The sequence below is a fragment of the Synchiropus splendidus genome, chromosome 7 (genome assembly GCF_027744825.2).
Source record: "Synchiropus splendidus isolate RoL2022-P1 chromosome 7, RoL_Sspl_1.0, whole genome shotgun sequence".
NCBI lineage: Eukaryota > Metazoa > Chordata > Actinopteri > Syngnathiformes > Callionymidae > Synchiropus > Synchiropus splendidus.
The window spans coordinates 5,344,992-5,363,605 of record NC_071340.1 but is presented as its reverse complement, the minus strand read 5'-3'; the positions used below and the strand labels follow the sequence as shown (position 1 = coordinate 5,363,605).

At 41.9% G+C, this 18,614-nt stretch overlaps 2 protein-coding genes across 2 annotated transcripts; one reads left to right on the top strand and one right to left on the bottom strand.

The window, feature by feature from the left end:
- Positions 1-531: 531 nt before the first annotated feature.
- On the bottom strand, positions 532-4,877 carry LOC128762098 (cyclin-O protein B). Its single transcript, XM_053869960.1, has 4 exons — positions 4,799-4,877; positions 1,816-3,846; positions 1,503-1,688; positions 532-1,318 (listed from the first exon to the last, which is right to left on the bottom strand). The coding sequence occupies exons 2-4, from the start codon at positions 2,098-2,100 to the stop codon at positions 779-781; spliced, it is 1,011 nt and encodes a 336-aa protein (XP_053725935.1). The 5' UTR covers positions 2,101-3,846; positions 4,799-4,877; the 3' UTR covers positions 532-778.
- tut7 (terminal uridylyl transferase 7) lies at positions 2,595-18,387 on the top strand. The gene is made up of 29 exons (XM_053869962.1): positions 2,595-2,869; positions 3,510-3,919; positions 4,498-4,652; positions 4,767-4,883; positions 6,390-6,567; positions 6,679-6,767; positions 8,913-8,964; positions 9,028-9,097; positions 9,232-9,358; positions 9,640-9,759; positions 9,839-9,967; positions 10,069-10,246; positions 11,768-12,351; positions 12,426-12,576; positions 13,386-13,472; positions 13,541-13,641; positions 13,735-13,792; positions 13,860-13,963; positions 14,192-14,281; positions 14,364-14,477; positions 14,566-14,640; positions 14,714-14,891; positions 15,013-15,060; positions 15,141-15,232; positions 15,666-15,781; positions 16,606-16,742; positions 16,835-16,899; positions 16,963-17,029; positions 17,490-18,387. Exons 2-29 carry the CDS (start codon positions 3,526-3,528, stop codon positions 17,546-17,548), a joined length of 3,735 nt encoding a protein of 1,244 aa, XP_053725937.1. The 5' UTR covers positions 2,595-2,869; positions 3,510-3,525; the 3' UTR covers positions 17,549-18,387.
- The last annotated feature ends 227 nt before the right edge of the window (positions 18,388-18,614 follow it).

The following is an 18,614-nucleotide window of genomic DNA, read 5'->3' as shown; positions in this document are numbered from 1 at the left end:
TACTGTCTTCTCCACGAGTATATGGTGTGAACTTCTGGTTAGAAGTTTTCCGTGAAGATGATAAATGTTCACTGTAATACTGGGAACTCCTTAAACTCCTTTAAAAGCAGCATATATCTACCTCAAGGAGACTACTTTATTCTGAAACAAATGGAGATTGATAATACATTCTATTTTGACTTATTTTCTGTCAAAGGAGTGAGGAATTATAAAACAGTGTGTTCCTCATGTTACTGTCCTGTTACTGTGATGCCAGCTACAGTATATTCACTGTTGCCCTCTGGATCATATTATTATATCATATTCGATTACCTTGGATTTAAAAGTAATTCAACGTAGTTTTATTATTTTATCACAGTTACATAATACTATGTTGTAGCGTGTTGTGTTACTTCTTAACCAGCTTTATTACCTCAATTACATGCTTTTCTTGTTCCAATTTAAGAACCTCTTTACCTTAAAGATGTGTCATAGTGTTTAAAACCAAAGTATTCCTTTTGCCTCACAATGTGATGATATTTTTTCCAGCTTTATTGATAACCAACTGCATTGAAAAGAACTTTGTACACATTGTTTTTCTTGTCTTGTTTTAAAAACAGCTCTCATACATTGAAGTAAAACAGCAACAAGTCATTTGTAAAGTAGCAGTGCATTTATAAAGGTAAAATATTGCTGCAAAAACAAACATTGGTTGTAAACCCCGAGTATCATTGTGCATCGGCCACGTTGCATCTTCAAAGTGGATTACAATTACAACAGCAGTTATTTAAACATCACATTACATTTTCAGCAATAAATTGAGCGACTCCTGATTAAGCGACACCAACAGCTTCAGGTTGTCTTTGCATTCCTGTGCCAGACTGTGGTTCTCCTTCATGGGACAAGTACCATCTCTGATGGAGTGTTCAGCAATATTCTCCCAAATGTTATCTGTTTCATCACCATCTGATCGAAACAAAGGGTGTGCGATAGGTTCTAAAAGTCTGTGTTCTGTCATAGTCATTTCACTGACCAGCCTCAGTGCACAGCGAGCTATTAAAGATGGTGGATATTTGTTGAAGGCATAGTCGGCAAGGCTTAATTCACACACCAACTGAGCAACATCACAGAAGTGATTTCTCTGGGTCATCTCTGAGTCTCTTTCCACCTCTTCCACACTCCTGGTGTAGTAGTCCAGGAAGAAGGCAAGAGTCGGGGAGCTCAGGTGGAAATCCAGGCGCATTAGAATCAGACACTCCAGGTTGCAAAGCTGCTCACGAGTGAAGACATCACAGCAAAGAGACAAAAGATGCGTGATTCTGGGGGAACACACCTCCACCTGATGGGGGAGAGGAAGAGCAGATCTCAGTTATCATCTGACCAATTTGACAAAATTAAATATTCATCATACAATCTGTAACCAAAGTTGCTACTGAGAGTTGTTAAAAATATAAACTTTACACTAATAAAAGGTTTGTCGCAATGATGTGAGCAAATTTTCCCCACTGCTTTGATTGTTTCACCTTTTTGCTGGCCAGGAGAAGAGCAGTGACACCGACAAGCTGGAAGCAGTCAGGAGCGACGGGTGTAGTTTCCAGGAACCTGTCAATGATGTTCACCGCCAGGCAGCAGCACTCAAAGGACAGCCGGAAATGTTTGTGCACAGGAATCAGCCAGCTGATAAGTTTGCAGCGGGACTCGGACGTCAGCTGCGACAGAGGACAACGTCACCACTACTGACATTTGAATTGAATTACGGGGCGAAACATGAGGACCAAATATTACTCAATCTCTACTTATGTTTTGCCATTAAACGAACAAAGCTAAAAAGCCTACTTGCGGTTGTCGGGCCAGACTTCTGCAGGGGTGGAAGGTCGCCTCTTTCTCTCTCTGAAGTCTGTAGCCGATGGTTCCGTACTGACGATACCAACTAGAAAACTGACCCCCAGAATGAAACTGTTCTTTTAAACGTACCCGGAGGCCAGGCGGTTCTGGAGGTGAGCCCAAATCTTCTTCGAAACCAGAATCATTCATTCTGATGATGAGTTTCTGCTTCCTGCTTCGCTGCTGGGTCGGTTCTACAGCTTCATCTGACTCGGACCGACCCTCGTCCGTCATCATTAACTGGGAACCGGGCGCTTATGCAGCCACTTCAGCTGCATAGCCAAGTAGTAAACACAGATTTGGCCCCTCACATGAAGCCGAATAGAAAGGTGGGCGGGGTTCACTGTGTGACGCAATATTCCCGGGGTCTTCCCCGCTCCTGTATCAGCGGTTTCCTTGGTTACCGAGGACAACCAATTATTAGTCCCAATTATCCCCGAAATGACCATATGTGACGGAAATTTACGACCATGAAATAAAAAAAGCGTATTAGGATAGTTAAATAAATTCATGAACGTTACTAAACATCCTGAGCCCAAATGTAAGTGTATTAGATGACATACAATAAACGTGGAATGAATTGTCAAGTATTTCAAACCCGTGTGTAAACAGCAACATTACAGTAGCATATTGCCTGTCATACTAGTCATTCATTTGTCTTTATCCCTATCATTTGTAATGATCACTTCAATTTGCATTCTCATGCACGCCCACCAGGAGGCGCTATCTTTAATAGATTCCTTCATCTTTTAATGGAAGCTGAATCAGAATGTACGATCATCTTGGGAAAAGGGATCACGCTAACTTCATCAGGAGAGTTTTCATCAAGCTTTTATCATGGAGTGCTTCATAAATCCGTCCTTTAAGGAGCTCAGGTCAAGCACTTAATATGACTCTTCCGGGTTTCCGTAAATACGTCACCATTCAAACTCCCTGTGAGAGAGTCAATCATGCGGAGTCAGACTTGATCAAGCTTCCCGTTATGCCCACCGTCCTCCAACTGAAGGTATTTGAACTTCTCGGTACACTACTTCCAAATAATCTCCCATGACGGTTCATTTTGAGAACCCAAATTCGGGATAAAGCTAGCCATTAGCGGCGAGTTAGCTGAGCTGTAGCCGTCGCTTACACTGGAAACAGAAGAGAGATACCAAAGTTCTAGACACGTCAAACGGCATTCAATGTTTTTTTTTGCGGACAGTGTTTTAATATGATGACCCCATATTGTTAGGAAGATGATTTTGCCCGTGAACGTGGGCGAACAACACCATTGGAAAGTAAAGCTATGATGATAGCATATGCTAACCCCGAGTCATAACAAGCTCCCAGTTCGGGTAACATGAGCTGCAACCCAGAATGTTTGCGTTCACAGAAGCCAAAATTAAACTGTAGTTGGTGCTTTGCAAGACTGGTACCAATATTTTCAGTGGTATGTCCCGTTTTTTCCATGAGCGAATATGCCATGCTTCACCTCAAATAATCTGAATGTAAGTTAAGTCACTTTGACAGATGAAGAAACCTTGGATCAAAAAAATATTAGTTGTATTAAATGCATGAAAGAAGACTGCTGTTTATATCGCTTTCTCTTCTTGCCATGCGTAATTTGGGAGTTGTGTTTGTACATTAACTTCCATTTATTTTCACAGTTTTGACAAGATCACTATGGAAAACTCTGGTAGATCTTACCGGCAAAAACATGGCAACAGGGAACGTGGAGCTGATACGCAGGACAGCTGGAGAAACCAGGATCACAACAGGGGCCAGGCCTTTAGGTCTGATGGTGGCCAACAGAGGAACCAATGTGGCCTCTTTCAGGTGAGCCCCAGAAGAGGAGGACTGGGCCCGTTTTCCGCTGGAGGATTCAGAGGGGGCCACAGCCCCTCACAAAGAGACAATCACTGGTTTTCTAATCAGGAGACAAGTCAAGGGGACCACTGGAGAGAGGGGCCGCAGCTGCAACAGCCCAGCTGGAGAAAGGGGAACCTAGGGGAAGGTCAGAATGAAGAAAGAGAACAGTGGAGAAGAGGAGGCCATGAGGACTGTGATCATAAATCAGGTGGGAAAGATTTTCATGTTCAACACTTGCCACAAGGAATTAGTGGTGGAAAATGAATTGATGATTAGAAATACCATCCATCTGTATGATGTCTGAAATGGTTTTAAAAGCAACGCACTTTCATCTTCATGAACTATACTACATACTGGGGATATTTCATCTCCACATATGAAAATAACACTGACCTGCAAAAACCTTTTTTATTACTCTCAAGTCTTTAGTTTTATTTTTCTTTCGAAGTTTGGGCGTTGGGTGTTCAAAATAATACTCAAATAATATAAAATACTTTTATATTTGATGTCAAATTCTCTGTCTTAACTATTTTATTTTACATCCAGTACTATTACTATTTCCATAACTACATTTGTTTGCCTTTGTTGTCCATTTTTTGTCTTGTATAGGGATGTCCTTTATCACGCAGCTATAGTTATCCAAACAGTCCAGTGTTCTCTTTCATTTCATGTAAACCCAGCAACAGTGCAGCATTATGACCTTGGAAAGAATTCAGTCCATGTTAAAATCATTTTTATGGATAATATTTTTCGGACGTGCTGATTATTCATTTTGTGGCCCTAAAGGAAAAGGATGGCGAAACCAAAACAAGCGCAGCTCTTATTTTGAAGAGGCCTGCAGCCATGTCGGTGAAGAGCCCACCCTCTCACCGATGGAGCTGCAAAGGATTCTGCTTGCAGAGAAAGAGCTTAAAAAAGATGAAATCTTCTACCTAAAAAAGGTACAAACGTTTTTTGATAAAAACTCTACTTTGTTATGTAAACTGTATAATGTCATTGTTTCCTGTATGTGATAACACTGATCGTTGCACTTTCTTTGCTTCACTCTGCCACAGAGGTCACACAAAAACCCAAACGCACTATTTACCTGCATGTTGTGTGATATTCTACTGGACAATGTGCCAGATGCTCGTGCACACACCCGAAACCGACGACACCGGAGAAGGGCCAAGGTGAGAAAATGCATATAAAGTAGAATAATTTGGATGTCATCTTACCATCACAAAGGCACTCATGACAAGGTAACAACAGGCTGTACAATTGGCAAGGTAAAATATGCTTTTTTTGCCTAACTACACTTCATGACAGAACAAAGGTTGCTGAAACTCTTGAAAGACTTGATTTGCTCTCATTTCACTACAAAGTCTTTAGTTTTTGCTTTTTCTTTAAAACAGTCATAGTTGCTTCTTCAGAAAGAAACAAGAGATGACAACTAACGACAGTTACAAGTATTACATCTTGACTAGAAAATGAATCTTAGTTTACAGAAACTGCTTCCTTTTGGAAGGGTCTCCAGGTGATGCAAATCTGCAGTTTGTTGTTTAAATGTTTGACACTTGTGTTTCCATTTTAACCCTTAAACATTACCGTCAGAAGTTGGGATGCACACAATATTCAGCTGAACATATGCTGCCGAATACTGCCAAAAAAAGCGATATTTGGCCTTTGGAAGAATGATAATTGTGCCATACACCTTTGCTCACATGTTGCTCACATTTTGCCCTGTGCATAATGTTTCGTTTTTGAGCAAACCATAGCTGCTGTCAATCTCTGACCTGCGCACAGTGAACCATAGGCCAAAGCCTTCCAACCAATTTTATACTGAGCTTTATATAAGTGTGGTTGGCTCACAACTGAATGTATTAGTGATTCAAACCCTGCAGTTCAATGGATAACACTGCTGACCCTCAGCAAGAAGGTTCAGGGTTCGACTCCAGCCTTGGACCTCTCTGGGTGGAGTTTGCATGTTTGCCAGGTACTCTGGATTCCTCCTGCAGCCTAAAGTAGGTTAATTGGACATGCGTGAAATGGTGTGTGTGTCCTGAGATGGACTGGTGACCTGTCCTGGGTGTATTCCTCCCTCTCACCCAATGACCCCTGGGATAGACTCCAGCACTCCCCGCAACCCTGACCAGGTCTAAGCGGTGGTTAACGGAAGATGTATGTACGCAGCTTCTCCATAACCTGATGCCATGCAACGGAAGACAGAGGTTGCATTTTGTTCTGTATATTTTATTGTCACTTTTTCACTCCATTGAAACACCTATACTTCAACATGCAATGTGTAATGCTCACTACATCGTCAACACAGGACGCAAAACTCACTGAGTCGCTGTTTGATGCTTCAGAAATGAGTGGGTTGGAAGAATAGAGTTTGAAGAACACCATTCAACTGGCTGCTTTAAGGTGATATCTGTGGCATGCCACTGAGAATATTATCTAAAATGAGCGTCCACGACTGCTGTCATGTTCTGTTCAGACTATCAGTCATTATTTCCAGGTCAGTTAAATGAGACTCCACCTCAGATGTAAGGTTCAATGCAACAATGACATCAATTCATACTTTCCTGTATTTTTACGTTTATTATGATTATGAATGCAACAATCCTTTGACTGTTATGTCGATCACAAAAAGGAACATTTTTCCTTGTTGGCTGATGACTAACTGCTTTTCATAGGAGAAAAAAGAGCTAAAGATGCTGACTGAGATCCAGCCGCCTGACCAGGAGCACATAATTGCCCTGAATGATGCACTGGAACGTGTTGTCCAGAATCACGGGATGACTGACCAAGACGTGGAGAACAGATGCTGTGTTGTCTCAGTCATGCAAGACCTCCTGATGTCCGTCTTGCCGGGTAAACTATCCGCGAGTCTGGCGTGACTCCAATCAATCCTGGCTGCAATGGCTTGGCATCACCGTCTGCGTGTCAAGAATCTGTCATTAATGCCATTCCTCGTGTCTGCAGAAATCAGGCTCAGGCTGTATGGATCATCCTGCACCAAGTTTGGATTTAAGGATTCTGATGTCAACATTGACATTCAGTTTCCACCACATGTGAGTAGTCCTATATGAGATTCATGGGTCATTTATTGTCTGCATGAAATAAAAATGCCATATGAATCTTTGTATCTGTCGGAAAGACGAGGTTTATAGTACAGTGACATTACATCACATCTCCAGCGCAGCTCTGAACTTGCCTACCTCCTTATTAGACTGTGACGTATCTGTGTTAGAGCAGGTCAGCAATCAATGATTTATGTTTGCTTGGCATTTCACATTATTATCTTACTTAGCATGTGCTCTGTGTGTATGTGCAACACACTCACAGTGCTACATGAAATGATCTTGTCCCAAGCTCAAGAGAGACACAGACCTGAGTAATTTTTTTAATCACAAAAGCATTATTTATTGATTTTTGAGAATTATTCTGGAAAAACATAATCATTGCTGCCTCCTCGCTCACAATTGTGTGTGTCTCAGCATGCTGTCATGTCATCAGCGACGGCTTGTTGTTTCTAGGCTGAACTCCTGACCAGTCATAGCAGAGTGGGCGTGACTGGGCAGGCTTATGTGCATTTTTAATGTCATTATATAAAAAATGCATAGCATTTTGTGCAAAAACGAATACAGCAGTGTTCCACAGGGCTCCATTATCATCAGACATTTAAACCAGCAGCATAGCCCCCTGAATGTCTGACTGGACAGGATAAACAAAGGCAGTGATCTTTTGTTTGATTCCTGTTACTTAGAGTTTCAGTCAGTCGTGTTGAACTGTATCGGCAATGAACTTAGAAGTCCCATGAGTATGTGGGTGCTGATGAGTGTGGTTTATTTACCATGAACTAATGTTTCTCACATAAATTGAAATATTTTTTTTATTGTATTGAGAGGTATCGTGAATTAATTTATGCTTCACTGGCTGGACAAAAAACCAACACCATCGTGGAGGACCCAGTTGAATACCGTTGCTGTATGTGTCCTTTGGCACAGACGGTAAGACTTAGTTTGCGAAGGACGAAACTAAAGATGGTCCTTTCCCACAGTGCCTGCACTTTTAGGTGGCCTTAAGCCACTTGGTGAGCTTCTCTCTTGACAGTTTTGTAACTTCTGTACTCTGCTTGAGGGAGTGTTCCCTGTTTCCACACATGGGACGGTTGGGAATGTGTTTCTCTTTTTGGAGGCTCCTCCTGTATGTGACGTTTATCCCTAATGGCTCTTACGCCTAACAAATTATCTTGCGGATGCAGAGGTGATGTTGGCCTGTGGAAACATTGACTCTAGGAGTTTATAAGATTGATGAGAGTGATGACTGACTTTGTGGTTGATAAAATTTCTCAGTTAGGGCTGACATGGTGTTTTTGTATGGGGAGTAGATGTAGAAGTCGCGATGTTGGTTCGTGTGCAGCTGCCGTGTCATGTTGCGGTGAAATTGCCCATTGTTGGTTCGGCCAAAGTAACGCCGAAGGCTGACATCACCATGAAATGGCAAAGTCCACTTGACAGCTATCAATATTTCTTCATTGATCCTAAAAATACCCTTTTACAACTGGCACCAAGCCACACGCAGACTCTGGATCGATCTGACTCTGCTGGAACTGAACTAAGAGAACACAATTTACAACTGGACAGAAGTGAAACTCGATCTAATAAGATGAATTTAATCTGTTTGTGTGACAGAATCAACGCAGATAACAGGAACATTTAGGTGATAATAGTGGGATGCATTGGCCGGTTACTATGGAGCCAATGCCAATAAATACCGCCTCTGTTGCTGTATAGGTTTTTGACACAAGATGATCCGTTAAATGACCATGTTTGATCCACTGATGCCGGTAATGTTGATCGACTATATAAGTGGCTTATGTGATGCCTTAGGAGCGAGACTGTGTTGCAGTGAGGCACAGTGGCACTGCAGTGCTGCTCAGTGAAGTTTAGTGAGTGAGTGACAGTGGATGAATGAGAAGGCGGGTCAAGTTGCTGCTCCTACTACAATCCCACAATGGTTTTGCACTCTTGAAGCAACGCATGCTCAAACCAATATTATAATAAGTATTAGGGCACGTATTTAATTTTTGTCAACCCCCTCTACGAGTATCATAGCCAACAAATCATGACTTCTTCCAGTGCTGTTTTTAACCATATGCTCTTTTACTTTATATCTATGTTATATGAATGCTTTGAAATGGTATGTGTTCACAGATGCACCAGCCTGATGTCTTGTTGTTGGTGAAAGAGAGCCTCGCTTTGTCCCGTGAGTCATTCATTCAGGGAAGTTCTCGTTGCATTTGATCTGATGGCAGTGTTCCTCTCACAGCTCTCTTTGTTGATGTGGAAGATGATTTTCATGCTCGGGTGCCCGTCATCATCTGCAGGGAGAGACAGAGGTGCTCATCTTTCTTTTTGTCTTGTTAATTAAGTTGGAAGTTGGAGTTGTGCAGTTCTAGTCAGATAATCGGAGGTAAAGGTCTCAACTACTTTCATTCTAATTGGCTCTTTCTGGGATATTTCCTCTCCGCAGTGGCCTCGTCTGCAAAGTCAGTGCAGGGAATGAAAATGCATTCCAAACCACAGCGTACCTTTCTGCGCTGGCCAGTCGGGAGCCACTCCTTCATCCTCTGGTTCTGGGATTCAGACACTGGGCCAGAGTAAGTTCACAATTGCGTCAGTGTTCTCCTCACAATGAAGAGACCATGGCAGCCTGCTGTAGACCAATTAGGTCTGGTTTCAGTAAACATGTTGTGTTCCACTTTATTCCTCTTAGTGCTCAACCACCACCTAACCTACCAACACATAACATCCCATTTGACACCCTCATTTCTTGCTCCCATAGTCTCCAAAATATTTGGACCTGTTTCTCCAAACCACAAAATATATCAATCAGTTATATTGTATAAACGTGTATAATTTGTGATCCATCCTGGTTTAGATCTGTCAGATTGACCGGTCTGATGAAGGGGGTCTGCCACCATACGTCTTTGCCCTCATGGTTATTTTCTTCCTGCAACAACGCAAGAAGCCTATTCTGCCCTCCTATCTGAACAAAGAGGTGTGTGACCCTTATCTTGAGCATGTAAAACGTATGTTCTCCAAATTGCGCTTTGTAATCTTATTTTGCTTCATTTTAGATGAAGATATTTTCACTTGGCAAGCTGCAAGATTTTAGTCTCACTCATGTAGAGGACGGACACATGCACTGGACTTACACTCCCACTGAGTCATCTCAAACACTGGAAGCTACGAGTGCAAAGGGAAAGGTAACAACTACCCCTGAAATAAAACAAAGGTTCAGGATGTGTTTTTCCACAGGCGTCTTTGATTCAATATAATTCACTGAGTGGTTCCTGATGATTCGCAGGTTCCCCTGGTCTTTCCGAAAGCTCTGCCCTCAGTGGAAGTTGGTCTTCTCTGGACTGAAATGCTCCGCTTCTACTCACTGGAGTTCATCATAGCCGATAATGTGATAAGCGTGCGGACTGGAGCCATCCTTACCAGAGAGATTAAAGACTGGCCCAAAACACGTATTGCTGTGGAGGGTAAGCCATAATTGTTCTTGTTATAATTTAAGGGGATGTGATATGTTGATCATATCATATCATGAAGGATTAGAACGTGTTGACAGTTTGCGAAGGCAGTGAGATTGCTGACTTTGACTTGTTCTGTGTGTTGCATTCATATTTTTCATGTTTTGAAATACGTGACAAACCCATCATGATCTAGGTAAAACTGTCCTTCTTCATCCATGAACCTCATTGTTTGTGTTCCTCCGGGGGACTTTGCTGGAGTCTCACTTCAGTCGCACCTATTAGTGACTTGAGACTTTGAACATTATGTTCAGTTCCCCCGAGGGTCATTCTTAGCGCACTATAGAGGCGACTAATGGAGTAGCCAACTGCAACGTCAGCTAGTGTGGAATCAAAGATGCTGCATTGAGCTCTTCATCCAAATAAGACAGATCCAGCGTTTTCATTCACAGTTTCAGAAATCGGACTTCTGATCAACAACTTAATCAAAACAACCCGTCGGTCTTGACTCTCCCGTAAACCTCACAACATAATGGTGGATTACAGACTGTTGCTACTTGTACGACAGCTGTTGTGCTTATTGTAACTGTTAACACAATATTTTCAGCTAGTCTCCCATTACAGTGAACAGTCAAGGGTTGTTTTGAACACAGACATGAAAACCTCTTAGCGACATCCACACATTTAAAACAAACAAAACAAAACGTAACAGCTGTTTGAATGTTTGTCAATAGGTTGACACTGAACTTGGACTCATGATCAAATACCTGAGACTTGACTTGGACTTGCAAAAAGAGACTTATGAGCATCTCTCCGAATGAAACCAACTTAGGTGTCTGACAGTAAGAAGAGGGTTCTCCCCAAAATTTTGTTTCTGAACGTTGGTAACAGTCCTCCTTCAAAGTGTTCCTTAAGGCTAACAGTCCTCCTCGATTGACGACTAGATAGAGCTGTCATTGCGAGTCCCACTTGACTACTGTACATGTTGAGATGAACTCCAGAGATCTCAGGGGGTCATAAATCTTAGCACTTGGCCGAGGAATGTTTCTTGCAGTTCAGCACATGGATTTGAAACTGTGTGATGGACCTGGAATGTAGGTCATGTCTGTGAAGTTGTTTACTGGGAAATGTTTGCTGAGTTGTCTGTTAGTCCACTGAGCTATCGTGGCGGAGTCTGGAAAGGCAAATACATGCTAATCTCCCTCACACTGATTTTGGTTATGACAGAGAGGAATGTGCATTTGCCTAAAAATCACACTACAAAAGCTCTGTGGGTTAAATTCTAAAATCAGCGCAGTTTTGTATTTTCGATTTACCAATTGATTGGAGCACCCCCCTTTCATGTTACGTTGTTTTGTGATCTGCGATGTTTAAGTGTGACAAACTTGAAAAAAGAGAAAGAGATGAAGATGTTAAAATGATCAACAGTAGATAATGTTTGAACCATGGGAAAGCATAACAGGGCCCCTTTAAGGTTTTTACAGGTCATTTTTCAATGTCACAATGAAAATATTTTTTGGCTTTTGTGTCTAGACCCTTTTGCTGTAAAGAGGAATGTGGCTCGAACCCTCAACAGTCAGCAGATGTATGACTACGTCCTCCACTGCCTGAAAACCTCGTATAAGTATTTTGCGTTGCCGCTCAACTCCTCAGCCGTCAGCAACAAAAGTGATTCACAGCAACAACTGTCACTGAAGGCCGACTCGACTGAGGTGATCTCTGCCACTGAAAACGGTCCTGAAGACTCTGACTGTATTATTGAAGAAGAGGTGGAGGAGGATAGTGACTGTGATGGAGAGATGGGAACGGACAACCACATGATGCTGTCTGAAGACGAGATTGACAAGGTTCTGGAAACTTGTACCCGAGAACACCTGGATAGTGTCAACACGGAAGAAGAGATTTTCCCGGTGGATGAGCTCTCAAGACTGTCAGACAAGGAGGGTGCCGAAGCTGACACGCATGGTTCTGTGGATGAAGATGAGGAGGAAGAGGAGTTAGTCCCTGTTAGTGTGTCGCCTTCCTCTGTGGTTGATGCTGACAAAAATGAAGTTACAGCAAAAGAACCAGCCCAGCGGTCGTTTGAGTTCACTTTACACGCACTGACAAGAGGGAAGGTGGGCCAGCACCAACAATACAGTTACTGAGCTGAGCCCATAAGATGGTGCTTCAATGTCTTGATGTCTCTCAGCCTCGGATGGTGGTCTGCAGCATTTGCAAGCGTGATGGACATCTGAGGAAAGACTGCCCGGACGACTTCAAGAAGGTTCAACTGGAACCCTTGCCAGCAATGACGCCCAGCTTTCTCTCCACGATTGACAGTGTTTGTGAACAGTGTTTCAGTGAGTACCAGTGCCACCACCCACCAGTTCTACAATTATGAATGAATGAGTGGATGTTGACTTCAATCTCTTCTTTTACTTTCTCTTTCGTACACTTGACATTTTTATGACCATTAAATAACATTGATAGGTTTTTAATATGTCACCTAAAGTCTAGTCAATGTTTGTTGTTGGAGTTGGAGAGATCATCTATTTCTGAGCAATTTAGTTCTAGAAATAAGCCTGCCCATTACTCTACCCTTATTTGATCTGTTCAGTCTGTGATGTCAGGCCGCTTGAATAGACCATTTTTTCCATTTCCTTTTCAGTTTTGTCAAAAAAACCCTCTCCACTGTTGATACAATGAGATTTGCCTGCAAACAGCCCGTGGTTCAGACATCATGATCTAGTATGAACTATTAGTATTTGAGTTCTAGAACTGAGCCTTGAGGTACTCCACATTCTATCTTTCTCTTACTTGAGCTAATACTTTACTACCTCCTCATACTGTTGCTTCCTGTTGAAGTTTCATTTTATACACCCTTGTTCTGGGCCTCTGATCCTGCAACCTCCATATGCTGGTGCCACGTGTTAGGAGAGAAAAATGTTATTTCTCAATTGACATTTATGTCACCATTTTATCAAGTCAAGCAAATTTGCAGTATAGTGTAGGCTATTTTTCCCGCAAAGAAGATAGCATTCTGTGGACCCTCCATTTCTTTGTATAGTCGAATTAAAACACTGTTGCGAGATTCATACACATCCTTGATTGTCCTCAGTGCAAAATGGTTTGACTGACACTGGCGTTCTGTTTTCTGCTTTCTCTGCAGTGGATTTTGCTCCGGACGAACTGGAGCTAGGAGTAAGGGAACACATCATCCAAGATCTGGAGAAGTTTGTCAGACGGCAATTTTCTGGTAAAGTGTTTTACAAACTATGATACACGGGTTGAGACATGACTGTTTTTTTTTTGTTTTGCATGCAGGTGCCAGACTCAAACTTTTTGGGTCTTCCAAAAATGGCTTTGGTTTCAGACAGAGTGACCTGGACATCTGCATGGTGCTGGAGGGTCAGGAGACCATGGAAGTGAGATGATTCTTTCCTGTTGAGACAAATGCATAAAGAAGGCTGTTAGATGTACTTAATTTAATTATGTCATATGGCTTACATTTGTAATAGGATGTTGACTGCATCAATATCATAAAGAATCTTGCAAAGCTCCTTCGAAGACACCCAGGTGAGAACAACATTTACTCTTAAGCTGGACTTTATAAAAATAAATGATTTTCAATCAATTCCAACAGACCTAAAGAACATCCTGCCAATCACAACTGCCAAAGTGCCTATAGTGAAGTTCTTGCACATGGACACTGGTCTAGAGGGAGACATCAGCCTCTACAACACTCTGGTACTCTCCGTTGGAATTAGCTTTGTCTTTCGTTGTTGCTCTCATATAAAAGAACATATTCTGCCACCATCCTATCTGCTTTGCATTGAGGTTTAGGCCTGTATGTGTGAGATAATCTGGACTGTAGATTTCTAAAAACTACATTTGCGACTTCAATTTAAGAATGATGGATTACAAACTACAGAGTCAGAAACTGCATTGTCGTTTGACCACACGTTTTTGTTGAAGGCGTTGCACAACACAAACCTGCTGGCATTGTACGCTGCCATTGACCAGAGGGTGAAGATTCTGTGCTATGTCATGAAGGTGTTTGCTAAGGTGATTGCCATCGTTCTAGCTCATCTCTAAACACATTGTGAAACTGTCATCTTGTATCGACACTTTTTTTTCTTTTTTGCAGATGTGCGACATTCGTGATGCTTCACGTGGTAGTCTGTCATCCTATGCGTACACACTGATGGTGCTCTACTTCCTTCAGCAGAGAAACCCTCCAGTTATTCCAGTGTTGCAGGAGGTATTCAAAATCATCGCTCATATTTTGAAGATATATATATATATATATATATATATAAACAATGTATGTTTTTGGTTTTCCTTTGCAGATTCACGATGGAAAGAAACCAGAGGTGTTGGTTGACGGTTGGAACGTGTATTTCTTTGACGATTTGAAATCCCTTGTAGGTGTTTTCTCTCTCTGTCCCTGCTCATTCACATTTTAATAATAATAATAATAATTATCTGACTGGACAGCCAAGCCGCTGGCCCAGTTTTGGACAGAATAGGGAGACGGTGGGAGAGCTGTGGCTTGGATTGCTCCGCTTCTACACCGAAGACTTTAACTTCCGTGAGCATGTTATCTGCATCCGACAGCACGCTTGTCTGACCACCTTCCACAAGCAGTGGACCTCCAAATGCATCGTGATTGAAGGTATGGCTTTCATGGAGGTGAGCTACATGTGAAATAACTGCAAACCTGACAAGTGTATGTTGCATGGATGCTTATATTACCAAATCATGCGTTTGGAAAACAAACTGTTTTGATGTTTCAGATCCGTTTGACCTGAATCATAATCTTGGGGCTGGTCTATCGAGGAAAAGTACGCTAATTTATTGAATGCCACTTTTTTTTTGTTTCGAGTCTTGCTTCTTACTCTTTTTCCCTATTTCGTCAACACAGTGACAAACTTCATCATGAAGGCTTTCATCAATGCCAGATCAGTGTTCGGAGCACCCATTGAAGTCTTTCCTCAGGAGTACCCCACTCACATGGTATCTGCGCAGCTAGACACACATTTGACCTGAGACAAGGTTAAGGAACTTGGTTTGCCTGTGGTTTGCCATCTCTGTTTCTTACATTTCTTTGAGGCGGTTGAAACACAATAGCTGTATTCCTATCAGAGTACTGGCTTGAGAACTTCGTTTTTGATGCCTCTTCGGATGAGTTAAGTCCTAAGGAGAGTCATATCTAGTCGTGTTTTCACTAGGTAAGAAGATAAAATCTGGACTAAAATTCTTCGCCGTCATATTTGAATCCATTATTTTTTCTCTTTGGATAAACAAAACTGTGGCTGAGCTTCACAATAGCCAGCGCTCTGGCACCACCCATCATCACAGTAGTGTAATTGCAGCGCTGCTGAAGCGTAAATAGCTGTGAGTGCAGTCGCTCCTGTTTCACCTTGTTTATTGTTGTCGCTTGTTCCAGGAGTATTTCTTTGACCCAGACCTCTTAACTGAGGGAGAAGTGGTTCCTAATGATCGATGCTGTCGTGTCTGTGGGAAGATCGGTCACTTCATTAAGGACTGTCCATTGCGCAAGAAGTGAGTTTTTTTCAACAACAGATTAGCTCAGTTATGATCTCGCAGGTGCCGTGCATGCTTGTGGCCATGACATGTAATCTATTGAAGAGATTTAATCTCCTGGTATTTTTCAATCTCTGAATTGAAGAAGAAACGTTGACTGATTCATCGGAAGCAATGTTATATCATGCAGAGAAATGTAAGTCATGCAAAGGTAATTGGATTGGATTTCAGGAGTTTGAAATAACCAGTCATTCAGTCTTCGACATGATATTTAAGATATTTAAATTTGGGCCTGCCTTTCGATTCAGTCTTCTATTCTTTATTTTGACTACTATTTACTCTGTAGATACATATTGAAGACGAGAGATATGAAGCAGGATACATGGGGTTATGTTGCAAAGACAAAAAAAAGAGAGAATTTTAAATAGGTTTTATATTTTTGACGACTTAAAGTAGCTTTCATTAGCTTTGTTGGCAGCACTGCAAACCCACAGCTTTCTTCATGAGCTGCATGATGGAGTCACCCGTTGGAAAGCCATTTCAGGTGACAACCTCATGAAGCTGTTTTGAAGAATCTGAAATATGAAACGTGCTTTGAGTAATTTCAGGCTTTTTTTTGTTTACTACACTATCGATATGTGCTCATTCATAGCTCTGATGCTCTCGTGTAAACTGTCATGGGATCCTGAAAATAAGGAAAAAACATTCAGTGAGAATGTGTGTTCGAACCTTTGACTTGTGCCTGTGCTACCTGTTTAAACGCTTGCGGTGAATATTCAGGTGCAGTTGCACCCAAATTCTTCTAGCTCCTCAACAATGACTTCTCTGTGACTTTGGTGCAGGTCCAAGCAGAGGAGGGACTCTGAGAACTCTGAAAACCCCTGGAGGATGAGAGATACACTTGAGAAGCGTTGCTGCTTCCTGTGTGGCTCGACTGCCCATATAAAGAGAGACTGTGAGCTGTACAGAGGTCCTGCTGGTCAGTTGGAGATTCTTTCCTCTGAAATTCGGACTGATCATCTAACCTATGAGTCAAGGCATCAGTTTTCTTTTTATGCCTTCTCTTGGCAGGAAATCTGAAGTTGGATGGTTTCCCTTCTACTTCCTCAGCTCCCATGAGAATCATAAGGCCAAGGGTGAGAACTTTTGGACACACAAGTCTTTTCTGAGTTTTCCTAAGCGTCATTTTTGTCCTCCAGGGTTCACCCTCTCAAGAGGACAAAAATAGGAGGCAACAGCAGAATGTGAAGTTGGGGCCACAAGCAGGTACACAACAATCTGACGCCACATCCAATTGAATCGGGTCAAGTGTGCTTAAAGTAACACTGAAAAAGTTTGCATTTGAGGACCCTTCAAATTGATGTAGTTGTTTCTAAGTGCTGCTAAATTGGGAATTCTTAACTTTGTGACAGCATCTGTTTGATGCGTTTCATGTTTTTTGGAAAGGCTTTGATTCGTACTTCATTTTGACGCAAGATCCTATAATACTGATACTTGTTGCCAGGCTAACCTGTAATTGGACTTCTACAATCAGGAAATACTTTAATTGAATCCTAATTTAAAAGATATCACACAGCACCTGTGTTGACTGAGATACCATCTGCAATTTGTTAATTGAATTCTTTGTGTGGCTGAGAGAGTGAGTGTTGCCATTCTCTCTTCCTCTGTATTTCATGTTGAGTTGGGATCATTAACATGGGATAAATTGCTTCCATGTGTACCTTAGGGAGTTTGGCCTGCCGGAATCTGGAACGCCCCGTTCACAGAAAGAGCCCAGCCGAATGAGCAGGACCCATCTTGGACGCACAGATGTCACACAAGAGGCTTTGCTCGTGCCTGGACTGGCGCGTGGGTCCAGAAACCCCCAAGTCTGACTGGGACTGCCAGGCCATTAGAAGCCTGCTTAAAAAGCCAAAGCCACGACATGATGACTTGAAGCCACATAGGCCTTTTATGTGTTTCATTTTTTGTTTTGTTCCTTTTCCATGAGATTTTTAAACCATTTGTTTTAAAAAGGCAATGCACATTGCCAGTTGTATGTTTACCAACAATCGTCCACCGGTTTTTTTAACTAGTCCATTTTAAGCAGTTTAATCTGTATTTAAATCTGCTTATAAATCGTGGTGGCAGTGTATTTTGTTGCGATGCCCCTATGTGCTTGTCCTTGCACTCAGGTTCACCCCATCAACAGGATTCTGGAACACTGACTCTTTTATTAGAACTAACGACTGAATTTGTGTTGAATTGCCAACCTGATTTCTTACCTTTACTTACTGCTTATGTATTATTTGTCTTTGGTTGGAGTCGTGCCACGTGGTAGTTGCACTGTAAGTGTCCGCACCCTCCAATGAAGTCGCTGCTAGTTTTTGTCTAGAAGGAAGCTACACAAATCGGTTTTCAAACATGGAGTCTCTGGCATTTGTGATGTCTTAATATGATTTTAAAGGTTTGTGTTCTTGATGTAATCATGTTTTTTAAAAAAAGTCTCCATTTAATGCCCCTCCACTGCATTTCCTTCTTTTTGACGTAAACGAAACCTGAGTTTGTGAGTTATAGAAGCGATAGAAATGGTTTGTTGCCATTTGTAACGTCTCTAAAGGAGTCATTAAACCGCCAGTCAAATCGCAAAAGCTGTTTTGTTCTTCTCCTGACTCCTGGTCACATCAAACAGTCCCCACAATGCCTGGTGGTAAACATGCAATGACAATAGTATGTGCAGGATACTACGAATACAGTATACACTTAACTGGCCTTCTTCCATCATTAGATAGAGATGACGTCACTGACATTGGCCTCTGAATGTTATATATATGTGTGGAATTGCCTTTACTAATACTGAAGATGAATAACA